Here is a 13,815-nt window from a genome sequence, read left to right as displayed (position 1 = left end):
TTGTATATTACCGTCAAGTATTGCTCTCTCTCAACTTGGAAATTAAACGTCATCATTGTAGAATCTGATTTCATCATGAAAGGGGACTGGTCAATGCGTGTTATATAAGATTTTTCATTTAACAGTTAAAATCATAAACAAATCCATAAAATGTTTTCTAAGAATCTTTTTATGAATCTTGGGAAAAGCTGCAGTCACAGGATAAAATGCCATGAGCGGTTCAGTGGAAGTTGGAAAGGCAATATAATACAGGTACAAAGAGTACAAACCTAGAGCCAGGCTGCCTGAGTTCAAACCCTGGCTCTGCCCCTAACTAGCTGTGTGACCACAGGCAAGACACTTAACTTCTCTGAGCTTCGGCTTCCTAATCTGAAAATAGGGATGACAGCTGTCATAGTTCTGCCGTGTGATCGATCACTTTTGTGTGGCCTTTCTCACCATGGTTTTGTTAACTCCCACCCAGTGATCGGTAAGACTGTGCAAATAAGGTAATTGTGGCCCACCAAGGGCATTGGTCAGTTTTGCCATCCTGCTAGGTATAAATGAGAGCCAATTTCAGAGCAGACAGAGGATCCCATCACCACCATGGAAGGAAAGCCAAGAGTGGAGCACGTCCTTTGGACCCAGGATCCTTGCGCTGAGAAGCTCCCGGACCCAGGAGACAGAGAGAGCGAGAAGCAGTGGCAGAAAACGACAGCAGGAGATGGTGTGCTGGGCTCCCCTGCCCACAGAGGGAGAAAGCTGAGAGCTTTTGGGCAGGAGGCTTGCTGGCAGAGTAGGGTGCCTCTGGGCACTTACTGGCAGAGCTAAAAGGGGTTTCTAACACTTGCCTGAGCAGGGCAGAGGCTGAGGACCAGAGAGGCGTGCCTGTGAGCAAGGCTGGAGAAAGGCTGTCCTGATGGGAGAGCTGGACCCTGAGTGTTCCTGAGCCTGCATCGTAACCTGTTCCTTCCCTAATAAACCCCGTAATACTGAGTATTGTCTGGGAGTTGTGTGTGGCCACTGCACTGAATTACCAAGCACAGCAGAGAAGCAGTGAGTGCCACAGGAGGGGCCGTTGGTGTCAGAATCGGTAAACGGTGGAGAGAGGGGGCATGCCTGACTTCTGCCTCACAGGAATCGGCCTGGGGCTGTTGATCTTGATTTTCCTTCCCCCTCGGGAAGTTAGAGGAAGTCAGACACCGGCTCCACGCTGTTTTTACTTCATAGGGTTATTATGAAGACGAGACAAGTCAATTCACACAAAATGCTCAGAATGGTGCCCAGATCACAGTAAATGCTCAGTTAAAATGGTGGAACAAACATCAAAATACAGTAAAACCTGTGAAAGCCGGAGCCTGTGGAAGGCAGAAACCTGTCACAGAAGGAAAACTCAAATATTTTCCACTAACAGTGATAGGAAAGTGGTAAGACTCACCCTGTCAAAGGAGGAAAACTTGCGAGACCTGGAAAAACAAGGCAGTCCCAGCGAGTTCTGGCTCTCACAGGTTTCACCGTATTGTAAAATTCTAACAGCCTTAAATGACATTTTTGGTCATCACAAGTACATGAGAGAGCTTCCAGGTTCATAGCATTGTGGTACAGTTTCAATAACTTCAGTATAAAATTACCATATACTGGCTTAGACCTGAGCACCGTCAAGCCGACTCAAATTTGCCTAGCAAATCACCAGCAGCGGCAACACAGCTGGATTCTGCAGCTCACCAGAGGATGTGTGCGGGCATGTGTAGAGCACTATTAGGTACCAGAAAGAGGACATACAGGTAGAAGGCAGTTTCAGATTTCTTAGTAAACCAGACCAAACCCGTTGCCATCCAGCTGATTCCGACACATGGTGATCCCACGTGTTACAGAGTAGACCTGTGCTCCATTAGGTTTTTTGGGCTATAATCTTTATGGGAGATTGCCGGACCTTTCTTCTGCGGTGCCGCTGGGTAGATTTGAACAGCCAACCTTTGGGTTAGTAGCTGAGAGCAAACCACTTATGCCACCTTGGGGCCTTTGTCTGTCAAAACTTAGACAAATACAGCTTCTTTAAAAATGAATTTTTGGTTATCTAGTAGTATCTTCAGAAAACAGGACAGTGGCTAGGAGTCCTCCGTGTGTTACTTCCCTTTGCATGCCCACATGCTGTTGCTATGACTGTTGCCAGGTGTGCAACCAGTTACTCTCAGCTAAGTAGACAGGACTATCTGTTTGGGACAACTGCTGGGTGCAGGCAATCTGCCTGGGTGGCCAGCTGCTCCTCCACATACGGCTGTGCTTTAGCGTCCGCCACAACGGCTCCAAGTGACCTGCACTCGATCCCACCACCGGCACTTCCTCAACACACCGCCGTGATTGTGTGATGCCTGTCTTCACCAGACTTGGCTTTGTAGTACCGCCAGTACTTATGAGGATGCTTGGCCAATATCTGGATGCTCTGACACTGAGGGAGCCTCCTGGTCTTAAGAGCTGGCCTTCTCTTGGGGAAGGTTTACCAAATCAAAGCTTCTATCGCATTTTACTGTATGATGGTTTGACACCAGCGGTTCAGAGCAAATACAGTGAATGTCTGCCATGCACTAGGTGCTATTCAAACCAAAAACCAAACCTACTACCGTCGAGTCAATTCTGACTCACAGCGCCCCTACAGGACAGAGCAGAACTGCCCCATAGCGCTTCCAAAGAGCGCCTGATGGATTCCAACTGCCGACCTTTTGGTTAGCAGCCGTAGCTCTTAATCACTACACCACCAGGGTTTCCAGGTGCTATTAGAGCTGCTGATATATTTCATTCTCAATCAGTAATTACATTTTAGTGAAGAAAAAAGACTTGAAGACAAATGAGCTATGGTTGAAGGGTGTTGAAGGAACCCTGGTGGTACAGTGGTTAAAGGGCTTGCTTGGCCGCTAACCGATAGGTCAGCAGTTTGAACCCATCAGCTGCTCTGTGGGGAGAAAGACCTGGTGATCTACTTCTGTAAGGACTAATTAAAACAAAACAAAACACAAACCCTTTGCTGTCTAGTTGACTCCAACTCCTAGTGACCTTACAGGACGGAGTAGAACTGCCCCATAGGGTTTCCAAGGCTGTAATCTTTATTGGGAGCCAACTGCCACATCTTTCTCCTGTGGAGCAGCTGGTGGGTTTGAACCACCGACCTCTTGGCTCGCAGCCGAGCGCTTTAACCACTGCACCACCAGGGCTCCATTCCGTAAAGATTACAGCCTTGGAAACCCCATGGGGCAGTTCTACTCTGTCCTATAGGACAGCTAGGAGTCAGGATTGACTGGATGGCAAGGGGTTTGGTTTTGGTGAGTTGTGTTGACCTGGTTAGTATCTGGGGAAGACCTGACAATAGGAAATGGCTGATTAGCTAGGATGACACCCATACAGAGGTGGGAAGGAATGAAAAAGGCCACTGTGCAAAGTGCAGGAAGGGGGACACCACCCTGGAGTGCCAGAGGTGCTCTCGCTGCAGGAGGGAGCTCACGTCCACAGCCCCGATGCCACCACAAGAGGGCATGGGGCTGAGTGGGCAGCATTCAGCCTCCTGGAGAACAGGACTGGGGACCAGGCCAGCAGGGACAGGGTTAAGTGACGAGCATCCCCAGTGACCTGCCATGTGGAAACCAGTTCATGACCCATCTCCCAAGAATCGCCTCCTTGGGAACTTCAGGGAAAGGCTTGGGGAAGGCGGGCTTCTCGGCACTTCAGCTTTGGGGATGGAACTGTGGGTTGCTGTGACAGCGTTTCGAAATACTGTCCACAGCCACAGGTAGGGCACATTTTAGGGAAAACAACTCAAAAGAAAAATTAAAGGTCCTTCTCACCACTGTTACATCTTAGCCTGACTCCTTTTGCCCAGAAGAGTTTTAGAGCCCATCTTATGATTTTCTTCACGTCCAGAGCTTCAGGCCTCTCGGCAGAGTTCTGCTTCCTCCTGTGCTACAGGCTTCCGTTTACGTTCTCCTTAGGAAGCCAGACCTGACGACTCGCTGTTTATAGGCTTTCAGGCTGTTTCCTTTTCTCCCGATGGTTTGTACAATGGGCCTCAGCCTTTCCTGAGCGTCAGCATTGCCCAAAGGGCTTGCAGGACACAGACTGGTCCCCCTCTCCCCCCCACCCCCACTTCAAGAGGCTGGTGCAATAGAGCTGGGCTGTGGCCTGAGCTCAGCTGCTCAGTTCAAATCCACCAGCTACTCCTTGGAAACTCTATAGGGCAGTTCTACCCTATCCTGTAGGGTCGCTATGATCCAGAATTGACTCGACAGCCAACGGGTTTGGTATCCATAGTGGCACTGCTGGTCCAGCGGTCATGCTTTGAGAATCACTGGTCTTGCACAAAGAGGAAAAGAAAAACCTTTCGGCATCTCACATACTGGGCTGCATGATGCTCCTGCGACAGCTCTTCTCTAATCAGATAAGGAATTTCCGACATTCCCTTAGTCTAAGCTCCCTTTCCTCCAGATGTGTGCCTTCTATCCAGACACTGGTCCGCTGCATTTCAATCATTACTTATAGAGCCTCTGCTCCCTTTTAAAACACACCTAACCAGATTTAAACAATTTCTTCATAGACAGATCCAAACTCTTAACACGACAACTTCATCACTTGACCAGTTTTCTGTGAACACGCCCACCCAAAGTTATCTCATATTTACACTTCAGTCAACACAGAAGTGCTGAGAGACAGCGGTTTGCTGCATCTTAGCATCTGCGTATATTCTTCTGTCAACGGACCGTTTCAAAAGTAAATTACACAGTAAGTTTTACGGCGTTGACAAGATCACAAAAGACTCAAACCAACTTTACGTATAGTCTTGTTCAGTTGTGAGGTTCCAAGTGATCTCATGTTCTAGTCAGAACACTAGTCCACGAAGGCATGCCCTAAAGAAGTGCTCAAGGTCAAGCAAGTATGGGATGTGCAGGCCTCCAAGGGACGATGTGCAGTGGCTTAATGGAGCACATTAAAGGGTCTAAGTGGCTTATGGTGACCCTGCTTTCTAGGACCCTAATGGAGCCCTGGTGTGCAGTGGTTAAGAGCCTGGCAGCTAATCAAAAGGTCAGCAGTTCGAATCCACCAGCCACTCCCTGGAAACCCTATGGGGCAGTTCTACTCTGTCCCATAGGGCTCCCATGAGCGGGCATTGACTTGATGGCATCGGGTTTGGTTTTTTGGTTTTTAGGACCCTGGTGGTTTTTTGGTGCTCAGGGATAAGTTAGGTTAAGTATACCTTGCTTGCAATCAGCCAGGAGAGCTGCTGGACATTTACAGTAAAGCACTCAAAAGGGGGCTGATACAAAAGCAAAACCCTCCAATAAGTAGTAAGTTGTATTTCAAATGAATCCTAATTGCTAGGAGTAGAATAGAGGAGAAAAAGACTAACTAAAAGTCTGAGTCCATCTAACTGCTGGTACAGCTATAGAGAAGACTAGAAAGGAAGGCAACAGTGGTGGTGGGAGAAAAACACCGCTGACATGTTAGCTGTAGCACAATTCAAGTTTATTCCATTTGTTCTTGCAACACAAAACTGAAACACAGTATTATTTAGCATTCGGATGTACATGAACTAGGATAGTATGAGAAACCCAACTGTGTCAAAAGTATTACATTGTTGAAAAAATGAACTCAAATATATCAAAATGCACAAAGCACTAGTCTCCTTCCATTACTGCTTAGAAAGATATGATTGTTTCTCCACTTACAAAATAGAATCAGGACAATTTAAAGTTTTTAAACTCTGCATGCAAAACACTGCAATTGCTTACGCAGGGGGCGCTCTCACCATCTTCTTCTCTACGCAACTGAGTACGCAGCAGCGCGCGGAAGCAAACAGCAGCTCAGGTGAAATTTTCGTTGGATTTAAGATGCCAAAAATCAAATAGGTAGATGTAGCTTTAAAACCTACTACTTGGGGAAACACGAATGAAGGGCCCACCTGTTGGCAGCTTCCAAGTGCTGCACCCCCCTCCCTCCCTCTGTGCCCAGCTGGGTTGAGAAAGGTGTGCCGTACGCTCAGGAACTACCTGGTAACATTCAGGCGCCGCACCTGCCCTCCCAGCCCACAGAGACCAGTCTGTAGCTGCAAGGGCTGGATCCGCGAGTCCATGAACACGCACAGGTCACCCACCTGTTTGCACCTGATAGAATCAAACTAGACGAAATGACTGATTTAATACAAAACTATACAACATGCAAGATTTTTCTGAGATGTTAGGTATTACCTCAATGGAGAACAAAACTACTTGACTTTTTGCTAATGCACGTAGTACCAAAAAGCAGACATGGTTTTAGCTTCTTTTACTCAAAATGTGAACAGTAAGCATTGTGAATTTCTCTGCCAAGTGGTTCAGAAATACATTATAAATAACCTAGTTAAAAAAAAAAACAAACTGTAAACCATCTTGGTCAGTCTATTCTATTCTATGTTATTTTCTCAAGCAAGGCTTCGTAACTATGGCTGAGAAAGAAAAAGGAAGGCGAAACAGCCTCTACTCATCACAAGGAGCATCAGGATAAACTGTACAAAGAGCCTGTGGTGCACAGACCACCAGGGCGGTAGGAGGCAGACCAGGCTTAGCCATGCCAGGACGACGCCCTCTCTGTAATAGCCAACGACAACAGAACGCTTCAAAGGAGAGGTGGGAGTCGAGTAAAGGGTGAAAGCGAGCCGTTTAAATGCATTATGCCAAGAGGTGTGGGCTGCGTTGATACTCTAGACGGACAGGGTGCCCTCGGCTGTCCGTGGGGTGGTTCATGACGCAGTGAGGTACTGAGTACTGCCCTTTAATCCAACTCTAATCAGCTCCACTAGACAGAAGAATTAGCCTAATACATGAATGCATTTAAATCACCATTTTGTGATTGTTTCCTTGGACTTAGGAAGATTACAAGGTTAGGCTAGTTGTGACTGAAAAAGCCATACGATAAAAAAAGGGTTCCTGGGGAAAAATACACACACACACGCACACACACACCCCCGCAACCAACCAACCTATCAGCAAGTGATCGGTAAGATTTGCAATGAGCCAGGCTGACTGTTCTCGAGAATCATTTAACCCTGCTGCAGAATGCTACGCTGCCTAAAACAAAGCCACCACTAGATCTGTCAGCCACAATCCGGATACAAGGCCCTAACCCAGCCTCCCCGCTTTTGAAAAATTGGAGGTACATTCAATTATTGTATGACTTGGCTAAGGAAAAACCCTAGTATTTTTAGCAAGCTTATATACGGATAGCAAGTCAAAAGAATCTAGAAGCATGTTTTAATTAGTTGTACAGCTTGCGAAATAAACATGTGGAGAATGTCCAACTATTTTCTGCAGGTCACGAGACCACCATTTGGGGGCACCATATTCTAAGGTCACAGAATACAATCAGAGGTGTCACACTTTGCACAACACATGACTTTCCGGAGTAACAACAACACACTGTGTCGGTCGGCTGGCACATGTTCAGAGAAGGCCATCCATCACTCACGGAAACCTGGGAGCAAGCATTACTTTTGAGGGGATGGGGTTAAGTTTGTCCAAACAAATCTCACCTCACTGATAGCTTTGGTGCAGTAGGTAATCAGCATCCAAGCTGGGTCTGAGAGAGGCATCCCAGAGAACGTTCCTTGGTTCTCCAAACACAACAACCGAGTTCAATCCATTCAAACAGCAAATGAAGAAAACCACGGGTACCAGGACAACTGTTCTCCTTTTGTATGATACTACCAGGCTTATGGCTATGGTTCTATTTTTAAATCCCCTTTTACTACCAGCAGGAGTCTGAAAGTGTTTCAATGTTATACAAATGTCTGAACCTAGAGGAGAAAAAACTACACATACTGGAATGATTTCTTCTTTAGACTTCCCAAATTTACAGATTTTATAAATAAAACTAGTCAGTTTTATCTAAAGACACATGAGATCCACGTGAAAGGGGAGAGGAAATCCAAAGTTAGTCATCCAGCAATGTCAGGGTGTGCCCTCCTCGCCTTGACTGAGCTTAAAGTCGCTGAGGAAAGGTTTGGTCACCAACCACAGGCAGCACTCACTCGTCACTGCGCTGGGAGCCCCCAGGAGAGCGCACTCTTAAGGCAGAAGGCTAGAGCGGATCGCTAATCTCAGCACCCTAAGATGACCTCACAGCAGCCGCGACTGCGTGCAGTTAGGGCTGCAAGTATGTGTCACTGGCCTGCGTAGAATCAGACCTCCAACACAATCTAGTTCATCAGTGAGCTAGGGAGCTGGACGGGTCAAATGTCAACGGTCTAGTTTGTCTTTGCTCTCCCTCGGGTGTAAGCTGTGGATTTTAGTAGAGATGGAAGAGAGGCAGACTTGATCAGGAATCCTGGTAAACGCCTGATCATATTTTTTCCCCTCCTCCAAAACCTTTTGTTTCCTGGTAGTTTGATTGGTTATGAATTTCTCTCTCCCCTCACCCCTTGTAAAGTATTTAGCTGAAGAAGCTGGCAGATAGAGAGTGACAGACAGACAGGCAGCAGCGTGAGGCCACAGGAGAGTCGTCCTTCAGGATTAGCAGTCCACCGCCCATCACTGGAGCAGCGCTTTGATGGCCTGGTTGTCAGTGGCTTCGAGAGCAGTGAGTCCATCTGGGCCTTTCACAGTCTTATCAGCGCCCTGGGGAAAGAGGGAAGAGCTGTTACTTGGCTTAGGCTAATGTTTAAATCAAGAATTAAAATTCTTCTACTAATGGAACCCATTCCATTCTACTAAAAAGAAAAAAAGTTGGAAGGGTTAGGGACTAAGTTGTAAAAATGCCGTATTATTTTTTAGGCACCAGAAATTGAAGACACACACTTGCCAATAAGGCAGACACTGAGTCTGGTGTTTATTTATACTACCATGTTATCTACCCAATGAAATAAGCTTTAAAAGAGCATTTCCTTACGTGTAGTATGCAACTGGGAAAAAATAAATGACTTTTGCTAAAGAAGAAAGTATTTCTGTGCCAAAATTATCTTTTCTTCTTTCCAACACTTTCTGAGAAGTGCCTGGGTACGTGCTTCCAGGTCCAGGGGGACTTACATGTCTATTTGAGACAAGCTTCATAAGAACACGTGTAATACCGGCCACTTTCCTTGTGAAAAATAAGCAGTGAGTGACTGGGACATGGGCTCTGAACGGAGGGCCGCCTCCGCTCTCCAGGGAAGTCCTCTGCTTCCTCAGCGCAGACACCAGACACTCCCAACACTTGACCTGGACAGTGCGGTCCTGGCACATTTTCTCTGGAACACGGTGTTTCAGTTTTGACAATGTACCTTTGCACTGTGTATTATTTTTATCTGTCTTCCCATTCTAGGACGAACACTCCCATGGGCACAGGAATCTTCTCCCTGTAACTCACTGCTACACCCCAGACACCTAGAAAAGTGCAGAGTGCACGGTGGGTGCTCCATAATTCTACGCCAAAGGCATGTATCTCTAGCTACGCTTTGCTCTGCTTCCCAACCAGGCCTGTGCCTCTTTGACTCCCAGCGACAACAAGATCTCCCCGTCTGAGGGCTCTCTTTGCTAGCTCCAACCCTAACCACACGGCTCTAGTGTCCCCCCTGCCCCTCACCAGAGCTCATCTCTTCTTCTGTTGGTGCCTAAAAACCCACCAAACCCACTGCCTTCAAGTTGATTCTGACTCATAGTGACCCTACAGGACAGAACAGGACTGCCCCATAGGGTTTCCAAGGCTGTAACCTTTACGGAAGCAGGCTGCCATGACTTTCTCCCACGGAGCAGCTTGTGGGTTTGACCCTTTGGTTAGTGCCGAGCACTTTAACCACTGAGCCACCAGGACTTCTCCTGCCTACAGAATTAAGTCTGAACTTGCTGTAAGTGGTCCTTTAGAGTCCAACTCTAACTCTCCAGTTTCTTCCCCCATCAATATATTCATGCTCAAATCCTATGGAATTTCTCACGGATCGCTGAACCTGCCAGGTGCCATGCCTTTGTACATGCTGGGCTCCACACAGAATGCTCCCCTTTTCTCTGGCAAATTCATTCATGCAAAAAATATTTACTGAACATTTGCTGTGTAGATCCTGTGTAGGGGGGCTGGAGAATCACAGAAAAACAGGAGTCTCCCAGCCCGGCAGACAGAAGTGAACCACAGGGCCCAGCCGGCTGCACACAGGAAGAGGGTGCACCTCCGTGAGCGTGAGCGGCCCCACGGGATGAGGTGTGGAAGGAGGCACTGGGCCAGTCTTCCTTGGTGAATAAGGACAAGGTGGCTAGGTGAACCACCAGGAGAGAGAGGATGAAAGGCATTCTAGGAAGGGTTCAACTGTCACAGAGCCCTCCTCAGAATCACAGCTAAGTCTCTACTTCCTCATTTCCTAACTGACTTAATGGCTTCATTCATTCACAAACTTAAATACTGAAGCTGCTTCCTGGGAGACATGGGGCTCACAGTCAGGTGGAGAGAGATCTGAGAGCAAGGACTTCAAGGCAGTGCGCCAAGTCCTGCAGTAGAGGTGCCACAGCAATAACTCGGGTCACTGTAGTAAAACACACAGCTACTTCATTCTCACGGCTGCTGCGTTTAAGTGCTACAGCTGCTACCCAAGAGGTCGGCAGTTCGAATCCGCCAGGCGCTCCTTGGAAACTCTACAGGGCAGTTTTACTCTGTCCTGTAGGGTCGCTGTGAGTCAGAATCGACTCCACGGCAGTGGGTACCGTTACTGTTGCCGTGTACTGGCGGGTGGACTCTGACTCTCAGCAATCCTACAGGACAGAGCAGAGCTGCCCCACAGAGTCTCCTAGGGTAGACTCTGACTCTCAGCAATCCTACAGGACAGGGCAGAGCTGCCCCACAGAGTCTCCTAGGGTGGACTCTGACTCTCAGCAATCCTACAGGACAGAGCAGAGCTGCCCCGCAGAGTCTCCTAGGGTGGACTCTGACTCTCAGCAATCCTACAGGACAGGGCAGAGCTGCCCCGCAGAGTCTCCCAGGCTGTAAATCTCCACAGGAGCGGATTCCCAGGCCTTTTCCTGGGTGGGGCTGCTACTGGGTTTGAGCTGCCAACCCTTCAGTCAGCAGCAGAGCACTCAACCACTGTGCCACCAGGGCACTTTGCCTAGCATTACAAACTAAAATTCTGCACTGACAAAAAATTTAAATATTACAGTAAACATCTGTGGCTTTTGAGCTGCTGGAGTTCATTTCCATTCTCTTGATAACAAAAAACCTGAACCCGCTGCCGCTGAGCTGATTCCGACTCATAGCGAACCTACAGAACAGAGCAGGACGGACCAGAGTTTCCAGGGAGCAGCTGGTGGATTTGAACTGCTGACCTTTTGGTTAGCAGCCGAGCTCTTAACCACTATGCCACCAGCAACTGCTCTCTTGGTAATGGCATCCTGATTCCATGATGAGAGAAATCATTTCTCCCCACTGAGTGGAATCCTGGGCCAGAAGTCAAGGTGCCACACGCTTTTCTCCCCAAACGTCTAAGGCTGGTTTGACTCAAGCTAGGCTGTGAGGACGCTCGCTCCTGGATTTTAAATCTTGAGTAGAGAAAGAAAAACACAAGTCAGAGCTAGTTTATCCCCACTGAACCGAGGTCGAGAACTCCCTGCCACCTAGAGCCCCGCAGCTGGCAGAGCCTGAGCATTTACTCCGAGTTCCTGCTGATTCTCTGACCAGTCCGGCATGTTTTCAAACATTCCCCTTCAACTTGTTAGTCAATTTGTTATTTGCAACAAAAAAAGCCTAGCTGACAAAAAAATTATATAATCATCCTTTTTTCCTAACGATAATAAAAACTTAACACAGAAAACTCAGAATACATACAAAAAAGCCATAAAAATTCTATAAGCCAGTTACAACAAATATCAACACTGTTTTTCCTACTCTTTAGGTCTAAATATGTATACACATGCTTTTCTTTTAAAAGTAAATGAGTAAACCAAAAGAAAACCATTTCAGAGCACGAGTCAGGTGAGAAAAGGCTTACTTGCTATGGCCACGTTAAGTGGTCCAAGTGAGAGGGCGCTGTCCTTCTAGGGAGTAGCAGCTTTAAGGCACTACGTGTAATTTATTGATCTTCGAAAGTTGTATTTTTAGATAATCAAGTAATATTTGGTAAAATTAACACCCATGGAAGCAGCAGTCAAGAACCCAAAAAGTGCCACTGCTTTAGGCAAAGCTGCTACAAAAGAAGCCTTTGAAGTGTTGAAAAGCAAAGATGTCACCTTGAAGACTAAGGTGTGCCTGACTCAAGCCATGGTGTTTTCAATCGCCTCATATGCATGCGAAAGCTGGACAAAGAATAAGGAAGGGTAACGAAGAAATAACACCTCTGAATTGCCACGTTGGCGAAGAATACTGAATATACCATGGATTGCCAAAAGAACGAACGAGTAAATCTGTCTTGGAAGAAGTACCACCAGACTGTGCTTTAGAAGCAAGGATGGTTTCACATACTTCGGACATCTTATCAGGAAGGATCCGGGCCTGGAGAAGGACATCAAGCTTGGTAAAGGAGAGGGTCAGTGGGAAAAGAGGAAGGCCTTCAACGAGATGGACTGACACAGTGGCTGCAACAATGGGCTCAAGCATAACAACTGTGAGGACAGTGCAGAACTGGGCAGTGTTCCCCTTCTGTTGTACACAGGGCTGCTATGGGTCAGAACCGACTCAACAGCACCCAACAGTAACCTGTGGTAAAATATGGGAATGTTGGAAAAAATTCAAGTCATGTTACTTCAGCCCTTGAATGGTTTTCAGTGTAGCTTAGAAAGACGAGATAAACAGGCATTAAACAAGACTATCGTCTTTATCTGCCTTTTTAAGTTTATCTACTTCTTAGTACAGCCTAATCTGCTTTATACCACCAGTTTTTAACATGTACAAACAGGCAAGAAAACTGGATTAGTGTAAGAATGAAACTCTTAAGCTCGTATTGAGGTTACCTGACGCTATCTTGACAAAAAAAGACGCTTTTGAGGTAAAGATACTGATTATCATTATACTGACCAACTGTCAGCGTAGCAGCAGCCTTGTTTCAACGCAAAACTCATAAAATCAATTAAAAATCAGCACTTGGATATACGATCAAGCATTTAAAACTCTAAATACTCAAATCATATCAGATAAAACATTTACTTTTATGCTTTTTAAGTCTTGGCAGACATTTCTGTATAAGGTGCCAGACACTGGTTTACAACTTTGGAACATAGCCAATTATTTCAGGAAAAAGCAAGCCAGCAACCGTGGTTTGAAATAGTCGATTTACTTCTGGGAAGAAAGCAGGTTAAAATCAGACAGAAAAGGAATGCCTGAAAGGAGCAGACTACAATGGAGGATTAAAGTCATTCCAGGAAACTGCTCCCTCTGAACTGTTTCCAGCAGGACACTTTCTGACAAGCAGCCGCGAAATCAGAAGTCCAGCAACTTTACGTGGGTTTGGATTAGGAAGTGGATATCAAAGTTTTTAAACCACTGAAAGAGCCACCCAGAGTTCAAGCTTCAGCGTCTCACATACACAGTGGTGGGATTCTCACTCAGAAACTTCTTTCAAACACAGATCTTCTCATTCCAAGTCCACTCAGAAACAAAAGAGAAATAGAAACAGGAACAAAGGGAGAGAGGGCCTACCGAAGACGGTCACTGCAGCAGCAGCAGCAGTTATCTGACAACATCTTGACATGACTGAAGAAAGAAAACGGAAATTCCACCACCAAAGGTTGGCCATGAACTAGAGTTATTAAGTGTAAGGACAAATAATACTTCCACAGGCCCCAGAGGGTCTGCTGCTGCTGCTGTGAAGTCTTCAAGGGAAGGTTTAACTGTGTGTTGTTTATTCTAAGAGAAAAATATATAATACCC

The 13,815-nt window shown here is 46.6% G+C and overlaps 1 protein-coding gene across 1 annotated transcript in view; it reads right to left on the bottom strand.

Annotated features, from left to right (window-relative positions):
• Nucleotides 1-5,470: 5,470 nt before the first annotated feature.
• MTPN (myotrophin) overlaps nucleotides 5,471-13,815 on the bottom strand; it is a 50,487-nt gene continuing 42,142 nt past the window's right edge. Inside the window, exon 4 of the mRNA XM_049893699.1 lies at nucleotides 5,471-8,612. Coding sequence (XP_049749656.1) covers nucleotides 8,526-8,612 — 87 coding nt within the window. The 3' untranslated portion in view covers nucleotides 5,471-8,525. The remainder of the gene's footprint in view (nucleotides 8,613-13,815) is intronic.

Source organism: Elephas maximus, chromosome 8 (assembly GCF_024166365.1).
Source record: "Elephas maximus indicus isolate mEleMax1 chromosome 8, mEleMax1 primary haplotype, whole genome shotgun sequence".
Lineage (NCBI taxonomy): Eukaryota > Metazoa > Chordata > Mammalia > Proboscidea > Elephantidae > Elephas > Elephas maximus.
Note: the sequence above shows the minus strand (reverse complement) of the source record. Positions and strands in the feature narration are given on the sequence as shown.